Here is a 27,223-nt window from a genome sequence, read left to right as displayed (position 1 = left end):
CCAAGTTGGCTCGGGCTGTAACCTACTTGGATGCACGTTACTGATGTCAGAGCCATAATCTATTAAGCAGCACTTACACAGATGAGTGCTGTGTAATTTTATCCGCCATCTCCATCCGTCTGGCCATCTGTACGTTTTACTCTTGGATCCCAAGGATGTTCTCTGCAGCCATATGGGCCCCCTGATGGGCCAGTACCCAGTGAAATGGACCTGCTGGGTTGGGAGGACTGAAAGTCCTGGAGCGTGTCCTTTGGGGTTCAGACCAGGACTGCGACCTGAGAGGTCATCTGATCGAGCAGAGGACAGCGGGTGATGGTGAGCCCTCCGTCAGAAGGCGCTCGCTTTGCTTGATGTTTTGCGTTTGCCAGCCAACGTCCTTGCCCCCGACAGGCCAGGGTATATTTATTTCTTTTTGGATGTTATCCGTCGAGCAGGCGTGTCACAGTGCGGTTTGTTGAGAGTGGGGAAGGAAAAGTATCTGGTACAGAACACCTACCAGGTGCAGGCCCTGTGCTGGGCTTGCGCTGTGTTACCTTCTTGATTCCATCCTCCAGGCCTCTTGGGTAGCACTTCCCCTCCTCCTTCCTCCGTTACAGATGAGGAAACCGAGGCTGCAGGTTGATAAATGCCCTGTGCATACCTGCCCAGTTCCTCAGCCACCCCGTCCACCTGTTTGTACCTTGCTGAGTGTGCAGGGCGTGGAGCCCTTTCTCTGAACCCCTGCTGCTCTCTGTACAAACACAGAGAATGGGTGTGCAAAGGATCCTTCTTGACGTCGACATAAAGCTCAAGTTGGATGCCCCGGGGAACCTTGGTGACTTTAGGGCAGAAAATGTCCATCAGTGTTGATTGATTGGCCCTCAGGTACCCAGGATAGAAATAAGACCAAAGAGCGAAGGTCTTATCCTCCGACTCCTGCGTCAGTTCTTTCTTGATAACGCGGATGGAACCCCCAAGTGAAGCGGGAAGGGACAGCAGCCGCGTCGCCCCTAGGCTCTGGGCAGGGGAGCCACCTGAGCCCTCCTTTGCTGATGCCCGGGGTACGTTTCTTGCTGATGGAGTTTTTGCAGCACCTCTTGCATCGTTCCTTTCAGGTCTCATGATACACACTGGAGGCTCACTGAGAAGGCCTCTGTCCCCCTGTCACAGATCCCACAGCAAGGCTGTGGGCAAGCTGACACGAGACCTGAGAGTGTCACCTGAACCACCAGAAGGCACTTTCGTTAGATCATAGAACCAGTCCTGGAGGGCACCCTTGGAGACTAGTGTGCGTCTCCAGCAGCCCTAGACGTTCACTGATACTGATTTTCTTCTTCTCTGGTTGAGTGGATGTCTGTAGACCGAGATTCCAAAACCTCCCTGAGTACTTTAACAAAAATCATCCCTGAGGTCTAACCAAAGTCTCGTCTGCTTCACAGTGCCTTTCTTTTTTATAAACCTCATGTTGGCTTGAAGAGCAACCACAGTACCTCCTTGTACTTAAAGAAATTTCCCCAGGAGGTCCCTGCCGCAATGTCCCGTCACTTCAGGCACATTTGGGGTTGCTTCTGTTTCCCATTTTACTGGTCATCATTGTTTTTCTCTGGAGGCTCTTTGTTTTCCTGCCTTTGGTTGGAAGGGACAGACGGCTGTGCCCGTGCACCCCACAATATATGCTGGCCTTTGGCTTCTGTAAGGAGGTTTGAGAATTGAACCCAGAGAAAATTTGGAGTCCCCTTAACTTCTTGTCCCTGGGTCTTCTAAAATGAAGGCTGAGCTGCCTCCTTGAAACCTGTGTGATTTTAGTCTTAAATGTTGCTAGAGATGTTATTGCTGACAGTTTACCTACACATACAGGGGCTTTGTAAGATAACACCTTCAAAAAAATTTTTTTTAGGAAGTACAGTTTGTTGGTTGAGGTGTCATGGATGAGTATGTGAGAAGCTGTCCGTGTTCTGATCCACACGGGAGAGGGGGGACCAGACTGCCTACCAGATCGGGGAGACTTTCCTGGCCAGTGCTGTTTCCTGTGGGCCCCGGGGGACAGGTAAGGAGAGGTGTTAAGCTCTCAGGTCTCAGAAGAAAAGTGGTTCTTAGGCAACAGGTGGGACTTTGCTGCTTGCTAAAACCAGAATTAACTCACCTTGAAAAGCATCATGAAGATACAGTGCTTTGGTATTGACCTTGGAGCTCAGGCCCTTCCCTGGAGCCCAGTGCCCAGATTAGTTTGGTCTTCGTCGTCCTCCAGCCCCTCTCTCAGGCCTTGGGGATCAGCGATGAGCAGACCGTGGCCTCCGTCCAGCCCTGGCAGGGAAGAGGAGATGAAGCATGCTGTTTATGTCTGAGTTATCAAGAGATGGCTCTACAGTTTGCATGAGGGAGGAACTCTTTTCAGAAAAATGAAGTTGAAATGTCAGTGCCTTTACAACCCATACTTCGTTCACTTCATCACTTCCTTCTTTTCTGTTTAAAGTTTATATTATTTCTGAACTCATTAAAGCTGGCAACATCCTCAAGGACACTGGTAAGCTGAGACTTGCAGATGTTTACTGGTTGAAACCCATCAAACCTTGCTAAAAAAATGCCCTTAGAGTGAGTGATCATTTATACCAGGGGAGTGTTTGATTCTTAATGCCCTCTTTACTAATTATTAGATTCTTTTCAAATATCATACTTTTCCTGAAGTCAAGAGTAGTTGAAAATATTGGAAAAACAGTTCATGTTGAAAGGCTTGGGCCTGTCCAGGGGGAGGGTCTGACACCATTCTGCCTTGGGTGTATTACACTTTGAGAAGTGGAAGCAATAACATTTGTCTCTGTGTCTAATGGAATCTGAATGGCGTCTATAACTAGTGGAATTCCAGCTGGATTTTTTTTTTTAACTTCCTTCATGGTGACAGTTACTGGGAAAGGCTCTTCAGTGTGTTTTTTGCTGTCAATTTACAGGCCGTCTTGACCTACCAGTACGAGCAGGGCTTGTTTATCTTTGGATGTTATGGGGACACTAGACTTTGGTCATCACATAACACCCGGCACATTAGTCGATCCACCTATCTTACGGGCTAACTGATTTCCTTTGAAAGTGGTATTGATAGATTATACACCCTGCATTTGAGTAGCTTCCCGTAGTAATCAAAGTGCGTTTCACACAGTGTTTCATAACTGCACCCTTGATGGACCCACTCCATGTGATGCACGCAGGGCAGGTGGTAAGAGTCATGTTTTTCAGATAAGGAACCTAGGGCACAAATCCAGTTAAGCAAGTTGCCCAAGTTCACGTAGCTGGTTATCGAGGAGCAATGGCTAAAATTCAGGTTTCCAGACTTGCAATTCTCCAGGCTCCTGCGCCTAAAGCATGTGCGTTTTATCACCTGGTTCCTGGTACATGATCTTTGGGTTTTGATTGTTGTCATGGGTTTCTAAGAAAGGGACTCAAGACCTACGGTGGTCATTGAGTGACAGTGGTTCGGTGAACAACCTGTAACCCCCAGCCCCGGCAACTAGCAAAAGAGCCTTGTTTGGGAGCCCAGGTTAACAAGAGCATCAGGCCTTGCGGGAAAGTTGGGGCATTCATATGTGTTCCTACCATGGCTGTTCTTTCCTGTGAGAAGAGTCTGTGAGACTCTCTGCTGTGCAGCTGAGGGACCTGGGCTGGCGTGTAGGGAGTGCATTATAAAAAGCCAAAAGGTGTTTGGAGTTTGACACACTCTTGCTTAGGTGAGAGGTGTTGGACAAAGCAGGGGCGTTGAGAGCATGGGCTGAGGTGTCACACCAGTGGGGCTTGAGTCCTGGGGCACCACCACCACTTCCTAGCTGTATGACTTGGCAAGTTATTTAACCTCTTTGAGTCTCAGTTTCCTCATCTGTAAAGTGGGGATAGTGGTAGCCCCTACCTCATGGGGTAGTTAGAAGGGTTAAACGAGATACTGTATACAAAACACTTAGGTGGCAAGCAAATCCGAAGGCTTCAATTATTGTTCACTGTAATTTACAGATCAGGGGTCCCCAGGAAGTGATGGAAGTCTCAGTTAATCACAGGCATAGGAGGAGAACCCCACAAGCTAAGCCCCACACTTGGGTAGCCATTGCTGTCACTCTGTCACCCGCAGAGCCTCTGAACAAGCTGGACAGGAATGGGTTGGTCTGTTTGGAGACATCCCTTCAAGTCCTGGAGACTCCAGGGCCGAGGCCGAGGTCCCCGTGTGCCGGAGGCAGAGTAAAAAGAGAAAAAGTCAGACTCCAGGGAGGAATTTCCATCTGCTCCTGGAAGCACAAGGATTCAGCACTGTTCAGCAGTCACGTTTTTCAAATTCTTGCATTTAGCCTGAGAACTTAATTCATTCTGCAGCAGATAAGTGAGCACGCAGAGTGAATGTCCTGGGCTGTGTACCAGGCGGTCAGATAGAAAAGCTCATTCTCTGGAGTCTCTGAAGGCTCAGTGTGAGGGTTTCTAGAAGGTGGACTGCTGCCGGGTGAAATGCTTTCCTTTGGGGAAGGATCAAAGTCTCAGAGCTGTCCCAGGAGCGCTGGGGACTGCTCCCCCCGTACCGTCCCCTCTCCTGCCAGACCTGCCCTGGATCACATCCACCTCTGCTTCCTGCTGCTGCCACTTCCTTTATCTGAGATGCTCGTAAAGGGCTCCTCCCGTGTCCCTGCAGGTGCAGGCTGGCTGGCTGGCTCTGGGTTCCAAGGTTCCGAGACTGTCTCTGCCCTCCTTCCCCCAAGTCCCTGAATTCTGGGGAAGATGGCTTTTCAATAAGGTGCTCATTCGCTCACCTTCCCTGTTGTGTGTCCAGCGCATGGCGAAGGCCCGTGGCTCCCATTCTTCTGCCCACACTCCATCCTGCACAGTGTGACCTCTTGCACCTAAAGAAGGGAGTCCCCCCACCCCATCCTGCACACTTCCGGCCTGTTGTTTAGAGGAGCTGCCAGTTGTCTGCTGGTCCCTAACTTCGGGCCGCCTCTGGTTTCAGGAGCCGGGTGGACCTGTCATAAATCACGCTCTGTTCCTTTGCAAGGACTTGGCTGGGCACAGAGGGTGGCTGCCAGGCTAATTAAGGGATATCTTATTATTTTCAAGAGTGATCTGAAAGGGTGGTCTCCTTATTATTTTAAACTAAGACCTCAGTTCTTAAGTCCCCATACAGCTCACGCAGCCCGAGGAGGGCAAACTGTGTCCGCTTGACAGTTAGCTGAGAGCAGGAATGAAATCCGAGCTGCTTGCTGTGTCAGCCAGCCACCACCGAGCCTGCGCAAAGGGACTGGCTCGAGTAGGCAGGAGACATGGGCTCTATGTGGTCTTGAGATGTCTGTTTCCCCCTCTGGGCCTCAGTTTCCTCCTCTGTAAAATGTGTAGGGCTGGACTAAATGGGTAGTTCCCAGACAACGTCCTGTGGAGCCCTGGCGTTGCAAGGAGGAGCTGCAGTGATGTGAGGGGCGTCTTCCCTGCTGTGTTTCAGGCTGAGCAGTTCTGCCTGTATCTCTCTCATATCCGGGTCCTTACGGGAGGTGGTGTTAGGGGACGGAGGAGAAGCAGGGTTTCCCTGCTGGGAAAAACATCTGGAAGTGTCTGGAATAGAGTGCTTCCAGCTTTAACATTCTGGGATCCGTCTTTTCTGTTTTGTGGGGATTGTTTTTAAGCCTGGCTTACAGTGGCCATACCTGGGTCCCCTCCCACCTCTGTCCCCCAGAGCTTCCATGGAGGTAGCCGCTGCAGGTGGTCACTTTCTCACCTGGCCCGACCCCGGCTTCCTTCCCTGAGGCCACTCCAAACATGGACCTGTTGTCCGTGATGTTGGCATTGACGCTGTGTCTGCCCCCAAACCCACCCTCGTTTTTTCGGAGTTGCCTGCCGATCACTGGGGCTGGTGTTCCGTGTGATCACTAAGAAGGCAGGCGGTGCACAGGGCCTTGAGTGCAGAGGCAGGGAGCGGGCGTGGCTCTGCCACACGTCAGCTGACCTCTCCTCACCCCAGCTCTCCCGTCTATAAGGTGATGGATTTATGAATGGTGATATCTGTCTTGACAGTCTCCTAAAACGCTGATGAGACAGCTTATGTGAAGAGGGCTTTGGAATCACATGCGATTTGGAGATAAGCAGAGGGTGAAGAAAGATGGGCCGTGAGGGTGGCAGACGCAGGTCCCTCTGCAGGGGGAGATGGCCTCTGAGGGTGGCCCCTTGTCTGGACAGCCTTGACAAAGTTCTCTAGCCTTCGGGTAACAAAGCAGTTTTTTTCCCCCTTCTCTTCCTTTTTATTGTGATGTGATTTACATACAATAATATGTAGAGATTTTAAGTGTACACTTTGATCAGATTTGACAAATGTTTATACCTATCGTATTTGTTTTCATTGGCTGCTGTAACGAATGACGAAAATCTTAGTGGCTTGAGACAGCCAGACTTTTTATCTTACAAGTTCGACATGAGTCTTAACTAGACTAAAATCAAGGTGTCAGCGGGGCTGCATTCCTTTCCGGAGGCTCCGGGGCAGAATCCGTTTCCCGCCTTTCCCACTTTCTAGAGGCCCCTTGGCTATAGCCCCTTCCTCATGTTCAAAGCCAGCAACGCTGAGTGGAGTCCTTCTCACACCATATCACTCTACCCTCCTCTTCTACTTTTAAGAACCCTTGTGATGACACTAGCCCCTCTGAATAATCCAGCATAATCTCCCTGTTTTAAGGTTAGCAACCTTAATTCCATCTGCAACCTTATTCCCCTTTGCCATGTAAGGTGACATATTCCCAAGTCCCAGGGATTAGGGTCTGGACATCTTTTCAGGGATGGGGGCGTATTATTCTCTCTACCACACCTGTGTGAATTCCACCCCAATCAAGACATTTTCTTCACTCCAGAAAGTTCTCTTGGTTCCCTTTTAGTCACTTCCCATTCACCCGCCCCCCGTTTTGCTTCCTCTTACCTGGGACCAATGTTGCCTGCTCTAGACCAGGTTTACTTGGAAGGCGGTGCTCAAACCTGCTGGGTGGCGTGGAGTGAAAAGTTTGGAGAAGTGAAACAGTCTCTCCATGGCTCTTGGCTCTAGGTTTTGGGGGTGGAGGTTGGGGTGTGATTCACTGAAATACACCCATGGAGGGAGGTAGACCAGTGCCCATGAAGAGCCTGAGGCGGGTCAGGGCCGAGTCCCCACCTGCTCTGGTCTGAGGTCCCACCCGCTTCTGGGGAAACAGTCCTGAGGAGGGCGCCCCCTTCCCGCCTGCAGGTCCTCCGAGCACATTGTGACGGAAGCAGGTGGAATGAGCAGGTCTGTGAGCCATGTTCAGGGCCTGGTCTCACCGAGTCCAGATGACACCAGGCACCAGGGAGGGGCAGCGAGGGTCTCCAGGAGCCCCTGGCCCCGGCCTGCTCCAAGGCCCCTATGCCTTCCCCCGGCACAGCCCCTGATTGGGGACCGGGGGTCCTTAGTTCCTGCACATGCCTCCGTTTTCACTTCTCCTCCCGTACGAGGTACCAGCGCTTCCCCTCTGGAGCCCAGATGTCTTCCTTCTAGGGCGTCTGCTGAGCTTCTCAGTTGGGGCCCCTGCAGCCCCGCTGTCACCCCTCCTCGCTGCTCTGCCACTTCCCAGGCCCGTGCCTCTCACAGCGTCCTGGGAAGACGACGTTTGTCACAGTGTGGGCTTCTCGGGCATGCTCCACACCTGATGCACATTATCTGAAAGACCCAAAAGGGTCTCCTGATCTCAAAAAGGAGTAATAGTAACCACTGCTTCATCAGGGGCTGTGTGTGAGGTGAGACGCACGAAGGTTCACCCCAGGCTCCCAGCACCTTGTCAGGTCAGCTGTTGGGAGTGTTACTGTGATTATCTCGGGTCTTCATAACCACCCGTGAAGGGTCCACCCTGTTACAGTGCCCATTTTGCAGATGAGAAGATTGGGATTTCAGAGGCGTCGTCACTTTCTGAGGTGACACCAGCTAGTGAGCGGTGGAGCTGAAGACCGGCCTTTCTGACAGTTCTCGCCACTTAGCTGCTTGGGTGATGCCTTTGCTGTGGGGTTTTCACATGATACTAATGTCATGGCAGTGTGAAACCAACACACTTAGCGGGCACTGTGCTAAGCACCTGGTGTGCACCCTGGCAGCCCTTCCACGTGGGTTCAGAGAGGTTGAGTAATTTGCCCACGGTCACAGAGCCAGTGGATGAGGGACCCCAGCCTTGAACCCGGGAGGTCCAACTGGAAAGCCTGCCCCACTAACCCCTCCGTGAAGAGCTGTTTCCTTGCTTCGAAGCACTGGTGGTATCTCTCCTCTTGCTTCTTACTGAGAGGTGTGATGGAGTTGGCCTCTCATTTCAGCGGGATGGCCGGGTGCCTCGGAGCCGAGCCCAAGACTTCCGGAATCACCTCTCCCATCCTCCAGCCCCCATCCTTGCTTGATGTCGCTTTTCTGTGCTTACTCATGTCACCGTACCCTGCTGTCCACTCTATCGTTTTATTGACCACGTTCTGTTTATAAAAAGCAGCTTCAAATCCTTTGAGGGACGGGGACTGTTATAAACAGTGCAAAATAAATATACCGGCCATCGCAGAAACGTATGTAGAAGCCCGTAATCCTCAGTGCCTTGCCTTTCCCTCGTTTTATAAGAGGTGTCCTTGCCCTGACCCTGTCAGGTGCCATGGGCTGGGTTAACCAGCTAGACCTGAAGCAGTGCATTTGTAGCAGGTGATGGGTGTGTACTCTTGCGCTCTTCCCGATGACACATGGCAGGCTTTGACTCTTTATTTATTTACTTATTAAAGTGCACTTGTTTTCTTGAATGACCGGAGTGTCCAGGGATGCTTTTTCAGTTGCCTCCATGCCATGAGAAGACTTAAGGGGCAGCAACTGAAGTTCGTTGCCCCGAGCAGCCGCCTCCTTGTGCAGTCCCCTCCTGACCCCGCGTGGGTGAGATGCTGTGTGGCGCCTCTTGGTGGAAAATGGAATCACTGTATTTGGGTGGCTCTAGGTTGAGGTCTTCGTCCCCCGCACACCTCCTCTTGTTTGTCTGCGGAAGCGCTGGCCCTCAAAGAAGTGAACAATTGGAACTTGGTTTCTCACATTAGAGGATATGAGAAATAAGAATCTACAGTGTGGTGGGAATTTGTTTCTCCCGTGGCCGGATCTGATGGGGGGTGGGTGTAGCGAGTCAAGAGGAACCATGAAGTGTCGAGTTGTATTCATTCTTTCATCAAATCATTACAGAGCGCCTTCTATGTGCTGGGCCTCTTCTGGGTGTTCTGACGAGAGCTGTGAGCCATGTGGGCGAGGCTCCTGCCCTCTTAGAGCTTACACTCTGCCCAAGACAGACAGTTAAGTAGGTGAACAGTAAATACAGGTGTCGTTTCAGGGGCCAGTTGCTATGAAGAATAAAATAGAGCGTGTGAGGATAAACAGCTGGCGTGGCTGCTGTTAGTAGGATGGTCAGGGGTGGTTCTCTGGGGGAGGTGATGTTAATGCTGTGACTGACAGATGAGGGGACCCAGCCATGGGAAGAGCCAGGAGGAACCGGGCAGTGGCGCTGAGTGTCTGCTGCTGTTTACCAGCACTCTGTGGACTCAGTGGTTAAAAGGCTACTTTAGTGAAAGTCATTAGCGTGACTATTGAATGACTGTGTCTTTTTCCCACCAAGCCGCCAGTTTCATGGGGCGCAGGCCTCGTTTTGCTGAGCATTGTTTCTCCTATAATGGGCGTAATCCCTGACTCATGGCAGGCGCACAGTAAATAGTGGATGGGCGGATGGACAAACGGAATGCCGGTTGAATGGATGGACGAACTAGAAGCCTAAAAGAAAACAGAGGGAAGCAAAGGGCAGTGGAGCACACTGAAGGCTCGAGCTTGGTTCCCAGAGTGGGAGTGTTGGAGGACTCAGTGACACACAGGATGGAGGCAGGCAGTGACTTGTAAACTGGCATTTGGGAGTGGCTGGAAGAGAAAAGACAGAACCAGAGAGCACAAGTAGGAAGGCTGGATCCTGTGATGTATGTAAGAAACAGCCAGAGGTAAAGAAGAACAGGGAGAGGGAAAAGAAAGGGCACGATCAAGAAGAGCTTGGTGGGCAGATGAGGCAGACATTTGTCAGGGCAGCATATGGGCTAGTGGCTAGAAGAAGGGTCACAGTGACTGAAGTTGCGTGTTGGCAGATGGAAACATGGTGGCTCTCGGGGCGGGGGCAGGCGCTGAATCAAGCACTGGGTGTGGGGGGGTGAGAGATGGAGCAGTTAAGGGGCTTCATGAGGCTGGCAAGACGTTGCTTTTCTCTGGGATTGCAAGCCTAGGGTCACCTTCTGTAGGGAAGTACCATCTTTCCAAATGGGGGAGGCTGTGAAATTGGCAGAAAGCGCCCACTGCGAGAAGCAAATATATTGTTTGGAGCTTTGTTTTATTCCTCTGGAAACTGACCGTATTGTATTTTTATGTAAATAATTCACAACAGCGTGGTATCTGCAAAGGGGTGAAAAGAGAGTGCTCGCAAATGAAGTTGAGATGCCATATTTTGTTTTTATATCAACAATGTATACTATTGCTTGCAGTGGGTCCAAGAAACAAATGTGTATTCAAGAGGCGAGCTACCTGTTCATTGTTAGCTTTTTCATCTAACCACCCTTTACCTGCCCTTTAAAACCTGATTCGAAAATCACTTTTTTCACGACGATTTTGGGATCACTCCAGCCCAATGTCATCCTTGCCACCTCTGAGCTTCTGTGATATAATCGTCTGTGTAGCTTCTGCAGCATGTTTTACACACTGAAGCCCTCCTCATGGGCGTGTCATGCTTCTGGTGTGGAGCCCTGTAGGGGCAGGTGGCACGTCTTACTCATCCGTATATATCCACAAGGCTCTGCAAAGAGGGGGGCTCATAGAAGTCCTTAAACACACGACTGGCCCTGCAACAATCGCCAAAAATACATTCGTTTCCATTGTTCGTGGAGTTGATCTATATGTGTGCAGGGGCTTGTGCTTCGTTGGCTGAAGTCTGCCCACCACCCCTTAGCATGCTTCCCAAGCCCATATGACTGATTCAGCCAAAGATTGGCAGTTTGCTTTAAAGGCTCTGTGTAGAAAACCTCAGGCTGTGGAAGCCAGAGGATGACAGGGCATTGAACGGTGTTTAACCCTGGTCCAAAGGTAGGCCGTTTTTGAGGTTTTGTGTCTGGCTCTGATCTCCACGAGGTTTTGGTGTCCTGAGTGGGATTCAGTAACTGGTGTGTCACAGTGTTGAAAAAGCTGTGGGTTTTCCTTGGCAGCACTCCTTTTTCTGCCGGTTGACAGAAGATAAGAAGTCGGAGAAATTCTTCAAGGTCTTCTATGACCGGATGAAGGTGGCCCAGCAAGAAATCAAGGCAACGGTGACCGTGAACACCAGTGACTTGGGAAATAAAAAGAAAGATGATGAGGTAGACAGGGATGCCCCGTCACGGAAAAAAGGTAAATGCTCCCCTGCATGCAGCTCTTCAGTCAGCGGGATTGTAAACATGGGAGGAACCCCTGGTTTTCCTTTAGTTTTTACACGACTTCTAGGCTCCAAACTTTCTGACTGGGGCTTTCAGAAGAAGAAAACCAATCTGGTTGTGATAGAATTCTTCCCGTGTAACCTGAACTGAGTTCCTGCTGCTTTGGAGGCTCCTCTTGTTTAATAAACTAACATACATTCTTCTTTGTCAAACTGAGGGTTTTGTTGGCAGGAAATCCATTAATAATCTTTTCCTGTAATTTCCATTTAATGTTAGAGAAAGTTGTGGAATACGCACTTTTAAATTGGCTGTCGTCTTTCGTCAGCTAATCCTCCCTTGTTTTCTGAAATATTTGAAAGTTCATAAAGCTTTTTATCCATTATCCCCCTTGAAGAGGAGTTATACTGGGGAGTGGGTAGACCCAAAAGCGTTGGAGTCAAATGGCCTTGAATAGGTCTGAGTCTCGTTTTTTTAGCAGCGTATGTGGCCTCGACCCAGTAGATACCAGTAGCCCACCCCCAACTTAAAATCTCTCCAGACATTGCCTGTCATCCCCTGGGTGGAGATGGGGTCAAAATCATCCCTAGTTGATCACCGCTGGTCTAGAATGGGGATAAAGAGAAGAAAAAGAAGAAAGGCTAACATTTACTGAGGACTTTCTATGAACCAGGCACTGTCCAAAGTCCTTTACATGTGTGACTTCATTTAGAAGTCAAGTGGACATTGTAAAATCGATAAAATCGTTATCCCCATTTTGCAGATGAGGAAACTGAGGCATAGGGATGGTAATTAACTTGTAGGATATGGAGCTAGTAAGGATATGGAGCTAGTAAGTACTAGAGCCGGGATTTGAACCCAGGGAGTCTGGCTACAGCGTCTAATGTTTCTAACTCTAGTGCCTGGTTACCTTACAGGGTTACTCTGAAGATTCGATGAGGTAATAAACATGAGGTGCTTAATCACGGTGCCTTGGGGCTTAGTAAAGGGCTCCATCAATTGTTGTATAAGAACAGTAATTACAGTTTGCTTAGCTTATGTTGAGTGTCTCAGGAACATTCTAGAGGAAGACGTCACTGATGTTCTCCCCATTTTACAGATGAGGAAGCTGAGGCCCAGAGTCATAGATGTATGAGGTTGACAGAACCTCTACTGCTTTTCCTCTAAACCACAGAGCAAGTGTAGGTGACGTGTTAGAGCCACCAGCAAGCTGGAAGGGCTCAACTTACTTTTAATCCTAAGAGGTGAGAGAAGATGGTGGCTTCCTGGAGCGTTTTGCCGACCTTGAGAGACTCTCGGGTGAATTCCAGAACTCAGGTCTCTGCACGTCGTCTTTGGCGTGGTGAATAGTGTTCCTGGGATTCGGCAGCATTGACCATCGTACATTTGCGTTCTAGCCAAAGAGCCCACGACACAGATAACGGAAGAGGCCCGGGATCAGCTTGTGGAGGCCTCTGCCGCCACCAGGAAAGCCTTCACCACCTTCAGAAGGGAGGCCGACCCCGACGATCACTACCAGTCAGGGGAGGGCGCCCAGGCCACGGCAGACAAGACCAAGGATGACCTGGAGATGAGCGCAGTCATCACCATCATGCAGCCCATCCTCCGCTTCCTGCAGCTCCTGTGCGAAAACCACAACCGGGACCTACAGGTGAGGGCCGGGGGGCAGTGGGGGGGGGGGGGGGTCCCAGGTCCTCACAGCTGCCGCCGCGTACTGTGACATCTCAGCTCCTCTCCTTTCAGCCCATCTCTTCGAGCTGAGGACCCTGTATGGTTCTCGATGTCTGGGCACTAGAAGTGTTTCTCTGTCTTGTCGTCCCCACTGTCTCCACAGGGACAGGGACCAGATCTCACGCTCAGCAGTGTAGTTGCCACCTGCTCCACATGTGTTTGTTATATGTGTGTATGTGCCTCTGTGTGTGTGTGTATGTGCCTCTGTGTGTGTGTGTGCCTCTGTGTGCCTCTGTGTGTGTGTATGTGCCTCTGTGTGTGTGTGTATCTGGTAGGCTGCCACCGTTTGATACATAGGTGTACAGGTAAAACTTGAATGGATGGAGGGGTGGATGATTAAATATACTAGACTTAACAGAATCTGGTACATAGAATGTTCTAATCAAATATTTCTTGGTTGAATGAATGAAGTGGCTTTCTGGTGTTTTACACAAATGTTCAAAAATATTTGTTGAACTGATTATTCCAGAAATCCTTTGTTCACTTTTTGTTTTGTCGTGGGATAATAACAATGGCCAGGTTTACTGGGCACTTAGATGATCCTGGATGCTAAGTGTTGCCTGTATTATAACACTTGTTATATAGATGAGGAAACCAAGATGCACAAGACCCAGTTAGGGAGTACAGAGCTTGGAACTGAACCCAGGCAGTCTGGTGGGTAGAGGCTGTGCTGTCAACCACCACATTAAGACAGAGGGCGTTTCCTTCCTTGCAGAGTTTCCCCAACAGCAAAGGCTTTTCAGGAAGGGCCAAGGATGGGTTCCAGAGATACCCCCTTTGTTCTGAGTGGACACAGGTCTGTGGAAGCTGTCTCTGCCCAGGAGAAGCGTGCTAGAGCACCGGGGCCTTGGCCTTCTCCTAGTTTTGCTTCTGACTCTTGGGGAAAACACCCCTCTCTGACTAAAACAGATGAGGATGAACAGGAAAAGCGTGTCTGAACTCCTCTAAGGTAGAATGTTTTCTCCTAAAATAAATAAATTGCTGGGGGTAGCTTTATCTGAATTGTGATGGTTTGAAAAGAAAATAATTCTAGTCCGAACACCGCAAGGGGAAGGTGCAGCCTTGAAATATTTGCACAACTGAGTTTACCCACCAGGTGATTTGATGGCCTTTCACGTGTCAGCTGTGGCCAGACCATTCGGTGCCACCAGAGATCGCTAACACTTCAAATCTGCTGCAGAATCTCTGCCTGGATAAGTTGAGTAAGAAATTATATTGTGAAGCAGAAAGACAGAACCATTTAATGGAAGTGGGTGAAGTCTGCAGGATGCGTACTTACTGTGCTGATTTTTATTTTCAATCAAATGGGTCCGAAGAGCCTGGGCTTTGAAAAAGCATCGAGGGGCTTCCCTGGCAGTCCAGCGGATAAGACTCCGTGCTTCCCCTGCAGGGGGCACGGGTTCCACCCCTGGTCAGGGAACTAAGATCCCACATGCCACGTGGCATGGCCAAAAAAATAAAAAATGAAATGAAATTTTAAAAAAAATAGCATTTAGATCCAAGGTCATCGACCAGCCACGTATTTCAAAATGAACGGATTTCCAGCAGCTCCACTGTCAGCCACGCAGGGACTTCAGGCTTGTTCTCTGCTTTGCTGCCCACTCCTTCCCTCCACTGACATTCCAGCTTCATCCCTGACCACGTCTGAGTGTGGGATCTTGGCTGTGAGTCTGTTTTTCTTGCCTGTTGCTCAAACATTCCTACTTTGGACATAGAACACGTCGGCCCCTGATGCACTGGCCTGACTTGCGTGGATGCCAAGATCAGTGGGTGGACAAGGCCCTCATGACCCAAAGGGCCGGGGTCCGGTTACTGGCTCGTTGGCTGGCGTTTGTCTGGAGGCGGACTGTGTCTGCTCCACCTAAGCGTATCTACACCGTTCATCACCGGGGAGACAGGCCGAGGGAGTGTGAGCGATGCCCTGGGAAAGCACGCTGTCCCACCAGTAAGAAAACAGAGCCTACGGCTCAACTGCGGTGTCTTTGTGGATGGGGGCCCTACCCTGCTGCTGGGGCGATTTCTACGCTGAACTTGGTGGCCAGTGCCCTGTATCGTTCCCCTGTACCAGTGTTACTGGTTTCCACCAACCTCGGGCTCCAAAGGAAAAGTAGGTTGAGACTATGCATACGTGTGTTGATCTCCTCATCTCGGCGAGTACCCTGCTCTGTGCCCCGCCCTGAGGGTGATGGAGACCGCCCCCCCCCGACCTTCCCCTCACAGAGCTGCGCATCTAGGACAGGAGCCGCTCGGCAAGCGGGAGGCTGCCGTGCAGGGTGATAAGTGCTACAGTTGTGTCATCTTAGGGGTTTTGTGGGTTCAGAGCAAGAGAACCAACACAGTAGTAAACTGGGCCCAGGAAGGCTTCCCAGAGGAGCTGATGTCTGCTGAGTTCTGAGCAAACAAAACACAAGGCTACCTTGAGTCGAGTCCATCCGTGAATGTCAGAGGGGCGGTCCTGGTGTGCTTGTGTCCCGGGCGTGGCTCTGGTTTCGTGGACCTGTTCTACCTTCCCTCCGCCCCCTTGACCTGCCGTCTTCACACAGCACACCCAGCCTCCACTGGGAAAGCAGAGGGAGGCTCCCATGGTACGAATTCACCACTTCCTTTGGGGAAGTCTTCACAGTTTTGGTTTTGTACCTTAGCTCTTTGCAAAACTCTGCTTTGAACGAATTCCCTAAGAACTCCATGGGCAGAAGCCCCTTTTAATGAGTCCTTCCAAAACAACGTTCTCTAATACGCCACTCTGCCAGAAACAGTGGTATCGGAGGGAGAGGGAGTGTACAGTATATTTCAATATATATACATTTAAAGCTTAGCAACTTAACCTTTGAAGGTTCTATAACGCCAGTGGTGTTAACTGCTTGGGGCTGCAGAATCCTCCGTTTGAACATCTTAGGCAGAAACGTACGTGGTAAAGGAGATGAGAACAAAGCTGCCTTGTTCAGAGTAGAAACGACAGAGTGTCAGAACTTTGCTTTCCTCCCTCACCTGCAAGAGCCCTGAGAGCTGGGGCATTCCTGGGCTCCTCCAGGGTTTTGCAGGGAGTGGCTGGAAAACCAGTGATCTGGACCAGTGGTTCACAAGGATGAGGGCTGCACCCATCTACAGACTCCCACTAAACCAGGCACACGGAGGTGGTAATAACATTGCTCTGATACGATGGTATTTGTAGGAATCCAGTTCTCACAATGATGATTTTAGGTGGGATTCAACTACTCTGCCTGCCACCCTCTTGGCAGTTTTCTGGAACCGATGGTGGATCTCTGGGTCAGGGTTTCCTCGTGGATTCCGAGGGAGAAGACATTCTCGCGAGGAGAGAATTATCAGCTCCCTGGTATAAGGAAGTGCAGATGAGTCCAGAGAGAGAGGGACTCTGGCCCTTTGAAGTTGCCCGGAGTTTCTTGTCATATTTAGAACCTTAACTTTCCTGTTGGTAAATGTTCAGTAGCGATAAAGCCACTGAGTTTGACTTTGCCGAATGGGCAGTTGCTGCCTTAAGCAAGCTTTGTTCACAGTAGCGAGAAACGTGATGGGAAGGACTGTTTTGAACCATTTTCCGTATGCTTTTGAACCTTCCCCTGAGAGGCTGGGTTTGCCTTTCACCTGGGTTAAGGAATACAGGTCTTGCTCTTTCTCCACTGCAGTCTGTTTAAGCACAGACTTGAAGTCTTTGATCTCCTTCGTCTACCCATCTTGACTTGGTCCCTGGCCCTCCAAGGAAGACGACAAAAAGAACAGGACTTCTCTAGTCTGGACAAGGTGGGGTAGGTGGTATGTGCTATGGGTGAGCTCTATTCCTCGAGCATAGAAAGAGTTCCCATGGGCCTTTAGCGAGTGGCACGCCTCTGTTTTGGTAGAGAACAAGAGAAAATGGAACTGAGTTAGGAAGGAGAAATTCTGGCTAGACATTCTGCAAAGGCCATGAGAAATGGGAGAGGCTTTCAAGAAAGGGCAACCCACCGTCCTTCCTGGGGAGTCTGCAACATGTCACCTGCTGGCCTTGACGAGTTCCCAAGTCCCCTTTCCTTCATCCAACTTAATCCAGATACTTCAGCCAGTGTTTATGAAGCCCATGGCACGAGCCAGTCCCTGGGCCAGTTGTCGGTCACCAGTGCTGGTGCCCCAATCTCACTGGAGTCAGGATGGAGGGCTTCCTGAAAGAAGTGACTTGAGATGCCATCCTGAAGGAAGAGGAGTTAATGAGGGTGGAGACAGGGAGGGGGGGAGTGACAGGCAGAGGGAATAGTGGGGCTGAAGCCCAGGAGATGAGAGAATGGAGGGTGCTTAAAGAGCAGGAAGAAGTTCATTGCTGCCAGACAGAGGAGCATGGCGGGAGAGATGATGTCCGTGAACAGAAAGGGGCATGATGGGAGTGGCCACATCCCTGAGCAGAGGTGGGGAGGGGCAGGGCGTGGCAGGAATGATGACACAGGAGTTGCAGAGCCAAAGGGGCCTCGAGAGCCATGCTGTGAATTTGAGCCTAGGTTCGCCTGGCCGTCTCCTGCCCTCTCCCTGAATACTCCTTCACTCCACCACTGCATGCTGAGAGATTCAGCCAGGCCCTCGAACAGGTAGCATCTTCCCCGAGGGGCTGGGGCGAGAAATGGCTGCAGAACCCTCCTCTGGCTTCCTGTGACCCTTAGAAAAATAGTCACCTTACGAAAGCCCACGTGGTCTCAAATCACCTGTCCTTCCTCCACCTCCACCTGGACCTGAATGACTGTGCAATTTCTAGACTACTCAGGAAGGCTTGCGCAGAAGGCCCTGAGGTTAACTGGGGGTGGGGGTGAGGGGGGGTTATCTAGAGGATGAGTCGAGCATAAACTTGATTACCAGCTTTTAATCTGGGCATTTATGGATGTTTTAATTACACAAGGAATACATGAATATATTTTATGAAGGTTTAAATGAAAATAAGTGTTTGGTTTAAGAAAACAGTCCCTCTACCCATTCCCACGTCTCTACACAGAGAGAACTGCTGTTGGTTTGGGCTGTATCCTTCCTGTCCTTTTTCTGTATATTTGGATGGAAGCATTGGATACATATTAATCTGCTATTTGCCTTTTTGTTCATTTAACTTAACAGTATGTCCTAGAGATCTTTCCATATTGGCACGTATGGACTTACCTCAGTGTTTCCAACTTGTGATATTAAATGATGTTGATACACTATCATTTGTTTACTTCCCAACTGACGGGCGTTTAGCGTGTTTCCAGTTCCCCTCTATCTCAAACAGTGCTGTAGCAGACATCCAGTACGTACTTTGTGACTAGTGATACAAGTGGAATTACCAGGTCAAAAGTTAACATTCATTTTATCTTTTGATGATATCTTTTTACTTTAAAAAGATACACTTTTCCACAGTTTTCTACAGTAAACGTGTAACTTTTATAACTATGCCCAAAAGAATATCTGTGGTTAATCTTCCCTTCTTTTTAAGAAGAGATTACTGGAGTCTATGACGAAAACAAAAAGCAACTCCTGTGTATCAGAATAGACTGTGAGTTATGAGGTGGTTGAATGTGGCTTGCTTGACTTTGTTGAGAAATTATCTGCTGTTATGTCTCTTGTTAGCATTGCAAGTTTACCTGGAGGATACATACTCGGGCACGTGCACCCAAGCACACACACATTTACTCGCTTTTGTTCCTTCCTTTAATAACGGAAGTGGCCAAACAAGATAAGCCAGGTTCCCACCATGGCAGGTGGGCTTAAGCCCAGCCTGTAACACTTCATTCTGTGATGAACTATCCTCAGTGTTAGGTTCTGGGCATTCAGCATCCAGACCACAGCATCATCTTTTAAACATTAACTAGTGTCCTTGGAAACGTCAAAAGGCTCTGAACTGAACATGTGATGGGTGGGGAGGTGGGCTGGGGCGGAAAAGAAAGAAATGAGTACTTAAAAAGGCTACTGGAGTCTGAACTGGGTCGTCAGAGAGGAGCTCTCCTCCCCTGCATCCCATACAAAAGCACCTTGGAGAACAGGCCACAGTGTTTGCAGCCATTGCCATAGACCATGTCCACGGTTGACCGTCATGGGGGCTGGCTGACCCTTCTACCCAACACTGCATCTCTCTGCGTAATTGCTGCTCAATCCCAGGCCCCAACCAATTACATACCATCAAAAGGGCAGAATGAGTGACCTTTTCCCTCTTCTCTTTGCCTTTGTTCCCCCAACCTGGGGACTGCCCAATTGCAGAACTTCCTTCGTTGCCAAAATAACAAGACCAACTACAATTTGGTATGTGAGACGCTACAGTTTCTGGACTGTATTTGTGGAAGTACCACCGGGGGTCTTGGTCTTCTCGGACTCTATATCAACGAAAAGAATGTGGCCCTCATCAACCAAACCCTGGAAAGCCTGACCGAATACTGTCAAGGACCTTGCCATGAGAACCAGGTAAATCCATGTGCATTTCAGGGTGGAGAAAGACGTTTATCATTTTGAAGCATTGTTGACAGGGACTAGTTCAGAAGCCGCACAGCATCTACCCAGGGGCCTAGGGATTCAGTAGACCTGGAGGCCTTTTCCAAGCAGTGAGGAGGGAGCATCTGAGCATCGTCATGTTTCAGGACGTGACCTAATCACAGGCACTCGAGGGGCTGTCGGGGTGATCGTGCCCAGCTTGGTTCGGTTTGAACGGCCCAACTCGAAGTCGACTAGGGGTACCTATTAAAATTGGAGTTAAATGAATATGACCGGGAGACTGGGCTCTATTTCAAATATTAGGAAAGACTCAAAAAGGGGCTACTTCATGGAAGGAGGTTTAAACCTAACTAGAGAGAAAAGCCTTGCTGGGTATGAGACAACTTGAAAATAACATGAGACAATGTATGATTGAGACTTTAACACCACAGACGTTCAGAGGAGAGAAGGACTCCGTTAGTCTTGACTTACGCTTCTCGAGAAGTATATTTTTGGAGTGGAACCCAATCGTTTCTTGAGTAGAGTCATTGCTTATCCCTGACGTCTTGCAGATTTTGTGCAGTTTTGCACTGACGCTAGAATGAGTATGATTTTTAGCTCAAATTATAGCTGTATCCTGGCTGGAGCGGGTAGGCCAGTGCTTAAATAGCCCATTGTAAACCCAGTGGCCAGGAAAGGTATGACATGCTGTGTTACTTGGGAAGCAAGGCCAGAACCTTGACTCAGAAGAGAAGAACGGCTTGCAAGAGGGACCACTTGCTGTATATTTAAAAATCTGCTCTTAGTTGTCCATGACTACGAGGCTAGCATTTTGTTAGATCCACTTTCGTCTCCAGGCTTCCTGATGGGACCAACGGGGTAGTTTGAGTTAAAGTGAAAAGGAACAACTAAAAAATTACAGCAGGCTTTGGGGGAGAGGCTTTATCTAAGTGAACTTCTTTATAACCTCAAGATGGCTTTTCTGCCAGACAGAGGCCTGTTCAAAGGAGCATACTGGGGTGAATTCTGCTGCAAGTGGGGATCTTACCTGGGGGAAGGTGATTAATTCTGATATTACGTGAATTAAAACGTGCTTTCCAAACTTAAGCCTTAAGCAAAAGTGTGCAGTACGAAAACCGAGTGATGTAGAGAGAATGCAACACACCTCTAAAGGGGAAAACAGCGCTCAGGACCCGGAATCAGTCACACACCATATTTTCCCTTAAGAACAAAAGCCCACTGCACTGTTTGGATTAGACACGGCCAATTTATCAGTTACAGTGCATGGGGACTTTCCTACTGTTTACTGTTAATTCTGAAACTAGAGACTTTCATCTGTCTTTTATTTTTACCACTTTCTCACGGAAAATTTGCTGCTCTCCCCTAGAGACATTACTGGGACTGGCGAGCATTGTGCTGAAATAGCAGTTGAGCCTGTTGGCCTGTGACGTCTGCTCTGTGACCAGCGTTTGTGTAATGTCTGCATGTGTCTCTTTCCTCAGAACTGCATAGCCACCCATGAATCCAATGGCATTGACATCATCACGGCCCTGATCCTCAATGACATCAACCCTCTGGGAAAGAAGAGGATGGACCTCGTATTAGAACTGAAGGCAAGTAGGAATTGAAAGCAAAAGACAGTAGCATCTGGAAACCCTTCTGTGTATTGCCTGTGCACGCGACGTGGTCACTGTCATGAAACTAAATACTAAACACAGTTCTTTTAAAGTAAATGAATGATCCATGCTGCAGGTTCTGAGTAAAAGGCAGAGCTTCAGTCTTTCCCTTCCAAATAAGGCCTCGGGATAGGATACCAGCTTCTCAACTCACAGGTCACATGGAATGAGAAATCATCACTCAAAGCTGAGAAACAAATTCGAACCGCATCCAAGAACTAGCAGCCTTGATTCTGAAAGCCGCAGACGGAGAAAGAATGGAAACTCCATTCCCTCTGTGGTCTCTCATCTTTCCCCCATTGAGGACGTACGGCCAGTTGAAGAATAGTACAGCTAAAAACTATCTAGGACCCCCAAAAAAGTTGAACTTTTATATTATCCGGCAACACCTTTTTCTGTTCTGTGGTTGATTTAGCAGAAGGGTGGTTCATAAGTGTTGGGTTAAAATAAGGAGAGTTAAACTGTCCAGAATCGTGCCTCTGGGCCTCTGATGAGTTTCTTTGCATCGTGTACAAACAGTGGCTGACAGATGACTGATGGAGAAGCACCCTTGACATGCTGACTCCCTCTGATACCAAAATAGTTTTATGGGGTGACGAAGCTTAAGCACCTTGCAGCAGTGACTTCAAGGTAATTAAGCTGCTGGGCTTACAAGCCAGCCTCTGGGGTGTTTGAGAAGCTGCTCCACTACTTCTGATGTTGATTTCTTGAGGGTACCAAGAAAATTAATTTTAAAAAAATATTAAAAAGTAAAAACAAATGAACAAAAAGCCCCTCACTTATCTTAGGGCTTCCAAAGATTCTCTGAGTCCAAAGTTTCAATCCTGAGAATCAGACTTGCAGCTCCATCCTGGTGTCTAAAGTATTTTTCGAAATGTTAGCCTTACTGAGCACATTTCATTTTCACCCGTTCCCATGTTGGGGCAGGTTGAGGTCTGCCCTGCCTCTTGCCCCTGTTTGCAGCACTGGGCCACTTTATCGCTGTCACAGGAGAGCCTGGACCTACAGGGTTTAGCTGAAAAGCCGATCTGTAGTTATGGCTTCAGTGGTGCCGGAGGACAGAAAGGTCATTAGGGAAGGTGGCAACACAGAAGCCCACAGGAACTGCACAGTTACTTCTATTTTATTTTGGCATTTCAAAATGAGTGTCCAAACTAATAGATGGTTTGGATGTATGGTTTAAGTGGATTTTTTTTTTTGGGGGGGGGACTATTTTTAACTCCTTTGACAAATCGTGTTGTAGAAGTGACTTGAACATCATTCAGGCTCACATCCCTGGCTACCATGTATCAGAATATATATGATGAGAGCCTGAGATAAACTGAGAATTTCATGCATTCCTAATCAGCATTGCAGTGGCTTTTTGAACCACTAATCCGGTAACCTGAAGGTGATTATAGAAATTCCTGCCCTGTGAAAAGCCACCTTTTGATAGCACAGCAACCCGATGGAACGGCTGTGATCTGTGCTTGGGGAGAAAAAAAAAAATACTGCCCCCTCTCACCAAAACAACTTTCGCGTCCTATACACGAAGAAGCATACAGATTATCATAGGCCCGGGGCCTAAAATGAGCTCAAGTCAAGAAGTACAGGGTGTGGGCACACGAAAACTTTGAATGTAATGGGAAATTATGGTTTGGTATGAGTATGGTGCTCCGTTGGGTCACTTTTGTTAACTGGCGTCGTCGCTGTATCTCCTGATAACAGTAGGGGTCGTGAGAGCTGATAGCACTGTTTTAGGACAGGGCGGGGGAATTACTGAATTGCCTGCCTTCTCTGACCTGCAAGGCTGAATCACAGCATTTATAACCACTCCCCACTCCCCCGGAGGCGTCGTGGGTCTGTGTACCAGGTGCTTGTCATCACGAGGGTCCCAGTGTACCCACAGAACCCATGTTTAAATGTCCACTAGGACTTGGACCAAGTGACCTAAGGGGGAAACTGGGCCCAAACCAAGAGGTGCCTCTTTGACCCCAGTCAGTTTCTGCGGACATGTTTTTGGGGTGTCAGGTGACACATTCTCCGTCTGGTGATGCTCTTGACGCATGCCCTGCCGTGGGGCAGGGTGTCTGTAGCCAGGACGCGGCAGCTGGTCACCCATGGTTCAGGCCAGCTGCCCCCAGTAGCTCCTCTTCATTTCTTCCTCCCTTTGTGTCTCCAATTAGAACAATGCATCCAAGTTGCTCCTGGCCATCATGGAGAGCAGGCACGACAGTGAAAATGCCGAGAGGATACTCTATAACATGAGGCCCAAGGAGCTGGTGAGTCGCACGGCTGAGCCTCTGGCCGCGGCACTGCCTAGCATCAGAGCTTCACTGGTGGCAGAGCAGGGCATCTGCCTCCTCGAGCTTTCTTTACGATGCCGGCGATCAGAAGTGCCGAGAGAACGTTTGATTCGGGCCCCTGCCCAGGGCAGGGAAGTGAGCCCGGCGTGGAGTAAGTGTCCTCTGCCTTCAGCGCAAACACGCATGGAAGCCTCCCTGGCCTATTTCCCTTGGGGGAGGTGGCACCGGGACAGGTCTGGGAGGCCGGTGGACTGGAATTCACGTCCATCGCTCTGCCCTTTGCTGGGTCACCTTGGGAGGCCCTTGGACTCTCTGAGCTGCACTTCCGTCTTCCCTAAAAGGGAGATGATGGTATCAGCTGGTCCAGAGGGTTGCTTTGGAGACAAGACAGATGATTCCCACCGGGCCCTGCGCACAGTGTCCGCACACACGGGAAACCCTTCGAGAATGCACGGCCTCCTCTTAATTCTTCATTCGCTGCCGCTTTGTGCCGCGTCTTCTTCCAGGGCTCAAGAATTCACGTTTCTCCTTGGTGCCCGTAGTCTGGGCAACAGAAGGGTGTTTTGGGGGGTGCTGATGTTTTGGGTTTTTTAAAAAAGAAAACACAATCTTGTTTATATTTGGGGGGTGATATTCACAATTGGCTGTGACTTCCAGGCTGGGAGTCTGTGCTGCAAACTGCGAGACAGCAGCTCTCAGAGATGCTGAACCGAGCTGAGGACGGAACTCTCTATTTGGACTTTTTCCCACGCAGATGAACTGTAACTGACAGACCTAAATGAGGGCACTAAAACTTTCCTGCCCCCCGGTGACCCAGTGTGCACTCGGGGCCAGGCTGAAGTCCCTTTATGTGTTCCTTTAAATAAAGTTCACAGCGAGCCCAGCTCTTTGATCTCTGAGGTCAGGAGTGAGTTCTCAGCCTGAGATGGAAGTCCTCTCCGAGTTTACATAATGGCTTATGTAACTCGGGGTGGGGGAGGCTGGGATCTGTCGCTCCTGAGTGGGGACAGGATGACTTAGCAGAGACCCCGCTCCAGTTCCCATCAATCCAGAGCACGCCCCGTCTTGGGTGCGGGACCTGGCAGCTGGGTGGGGGACCCCGGGCTGTAGGTGCCACTGACTCCCGGGTCGCCCCCTTGTGGTTCATTCCCGAATCTCGGAGAAGCAGCAAAGGCTTCCCGGAGCAAACACGGTTCTGAGCACGCGCATAGCGAAGACGCTCACGTGTCCGGAACACGTGTGTGCATGTGTGTGTACACGCATATCTATGTGCGTTCAGGCTCCCACGTCCCGTGCAACACGTTGTCTGTTCAGTTTGGTTTTAGAGAAGCGAAGGGAAGACAAGCTGAGAGAGCGAGGGTCTTGTCTCCATTATTATTTCTAGGGCCTGACCTGATGTCAGTACAGAAATGTGCGTCCCTCTGCCGCGCTTGGTCTTGGATAACGAGAAATAATTCAGAGTAATGGCCTCGAGGCGATGCAGGAGGCGGAAATGCCTTCTGAGTCATCAAAGAAAATGATTACTTTTTAGTACCACTTAAGGGTTGAAAGCATTGTGTTCTTAATCATTGAATGATTAAATCTTGAATGATAGGTTCATTTGATAAATACTGGCCAGACCCCGCTTCGTCCAGGGCATCGTGCTGGGCACCAGGGAGGGACTGAGAAATGGGCAGAGCCAGCCGTGTTCCTGGGGAGCTGAGGCCAGTGGCTGGGAGCAGGAAGGCCGGCACTGGAACGCTCTGGGAAGCGTGCTCTCGGCGTGAGACAGTCAGGGGCAAAGCTCAGCTCACTAGCCGTGCGAATTTCAGCACGCCTCCTTCCCCTCTGCGTCTGCTTCCTCATCCATAATCTGGAGGAATCTTTGACATCTCATAAAATGTTTATGAGCAGTAAAGTTTCTGAAAGAATGAAGATACTGAGCACAGTGCTTGGCACATAGAAAGTGCTGGTAGATGTCGCCCGTTAGTGGTATTTTCTTCACATGGAGTAGGCTGTGGGAGACAGGGAAACATTTGGAGTCAGAAAATAGTTTCATCAGCTATTCCTAAAGGCAAATGCTTTCCTTTTTAGTTTTTCCTGAAATGGCAAAGGTAGAGGATGGGGAGAGTTGGCAGAATGAAATGGAGAGAAAGGGAAAACGTGGCTTCTAGCCTTTGTTTGTATCGTATCATTGTTTGGAGGCTTTTTGGGTTTTTGTTTTAGCCATTGTCCCGTTCTAAAGGAGAAGGGCGTGGACCAGCCACAGAATGTCTCGCGGCCTAGCGAGAGCGAATGGGCTCCCCTCTCATTTCATTGAAGGCTGATGGGTGGTGACTGCCTGCGATCACACTGAGAAGGATTCTGAGGCTGTGTCCACGCCTGCTGGCCGAGCGTACTGAGGCTGATGAGCAGTGTCTGCCCCGGGAGGGGAGACTGATAGTACGTGTGCTGTCATCGCCGGTCCTACGTGGGCCTTCCTTGAAGCAGGAACTCTGTTCCCTGGCCCTTCTTGCAGGTGGAAGTGATCAAGAAAGCCTACATGCAAGGCGAAGTGGAATTCGAGGATGGAGAGAATGGCGAGGACGGAGCTGCTTCCCCCAGGAACGTGGGACACAACATCTACATCTTAGCTCATCAGGTGCCACCCCTCCCCACGCCCACCTGCTGGGCAGGACTCCATGCTGTGTGCCCTTAAACTTATTTTTCCTTTAAGGTTTTAGCCTGAGCTTGTTTGGGTTCGTGGTAACGGGTACTGCCAGCCACCTGACCAAATGTGCCGAGGTCCAGGCGGCTTCCATTGCCCATTCCCGTAGGGTCATGTCCTTGGAAACCCCACGTTTCTGAAAAGCGTTCGCGCTGAGCAGTGACACTTGGATAGCTCATGACTGTGTCTCAAGACAGTTGAAAGGAGTCTTAGTCTTTTCATAAATATTGATGAGTCTGTCTTAACCATCTAAAGAAATAAACCTCAGCTGCCTGACCGATCGCACTTGGCAATCTTCGGGAACTTGTCATGATGACTTCTTTTTGTTTGCATTTTGGGAGATGTAGTAATACTTCCTACCCTGGCACCAAGAGGCCCTGTTTCGTAACTGTCTTCCCAAGTGGCTGGGCTTTCGCAGACACTTCCTCTTTCTGGAGGCTGATGTGTGTGGGCAGCCGGGAACTCTGCTGCAGGCTGGCATTTCCTGTCCCTTTCACCTCTCTTAGGTAGAGGAGTTTTGTAGAAAACAGTGATGGGATTGGGCCGGAGGTCGATAGATCCCTGCCCCTTCTCGCCTCCATTCCTGGCATTTAGCCCCTGAGAGGTCGCGGGCCATTCCGAATGCGGGCTCCGTGGGGCTGGATGGATAAACCCCATCTCCCTCCCGCCTGGCTAAAGGAATCGGGGCACAGCGGGACCTCGAGCGGGCATGCGCTTTCCACGCTGCTCTGCCGGAGCCCAGAATAGTTGCCGTGCAGCACACCCTTGATGGGGAGGAGAGGTGCCCTCGCCCCCTTCGCCCCCCAGCTTGCTGCTCGTTACCATGCGTCTTTTATACCCAGAGCTGGAAAGGAGCTGTGTGTTCCTGTTGCAAAGAGACGTGACTCCCCTGTTTTCTGTATTTGTGTTCTAGTTGGCTCGGCACAACAAGGAACTTCAGACCATGCTGAAACCTGGTGGCCAGGTGGAGGGAGACGAAGCGCTGGAGTTTTACGCCAAGCACACGGCCCAGATAGAGG

General features: G+C 49.8%; 1 protein-coding gene across 1 annotated transcript in view; it reads left to right on the top strand.

Annotated features, from left to right (window-relative positions):
* The window catches only part of ITPR1 (inositol 1,4,5-trisphosphate receptor type 1), a 318,686-nt gene that overhangs the window by 235,152 nt on the left and 56,311 nt on the right, over window positions 1-27,223 (top strand). Inside the window, exons 41-47 of the mRNA XM_082847216.1 lie at window positions 11,215-11,395; window positions 12,816-13,069; window positions 19,351-19,551; window positions 21,060-21,170; window positions 23,399-23,494; window positions 26,016-26,138; window positions 27,118-27,222. Coding sequence (XP_082703342.1) covers window positions 11,215-11,395; window positions 12,816-13,069; window positions 19,351-19,551; window positions 21,060-21,170; window positions 23,399-23,494; window positions 26,016-26,138; window positions 27,118-27,222 — 1,071 coding nt within the window. The remainder of the gene's footprint in view (window positions 1-11,214; window positions 11,396-12,815; window positions 13,070-19,350; window positions 19,552-21,059; window positions 21,171-23,398; window positions 23,495-26,015; window positions 26,139-27,117; window position 27,223) is intronic.

This window comes from Leucopleurus acutus (genome assembly GCF_964270905.1).
Source record: "Leucopleurus acutus genome assembly, chromosome: 10".
In the NCBI taxonomy this organism is placed as follows: Eukaryota; Metazoa; Chordata; class Mammalia; order Artiodactyla; family Delphinidae; genus Leucopleurus; species Leucopleurus acutus.
This window is presented reverse-complemented; position numbering and strand designations above follow the sequence as displayed.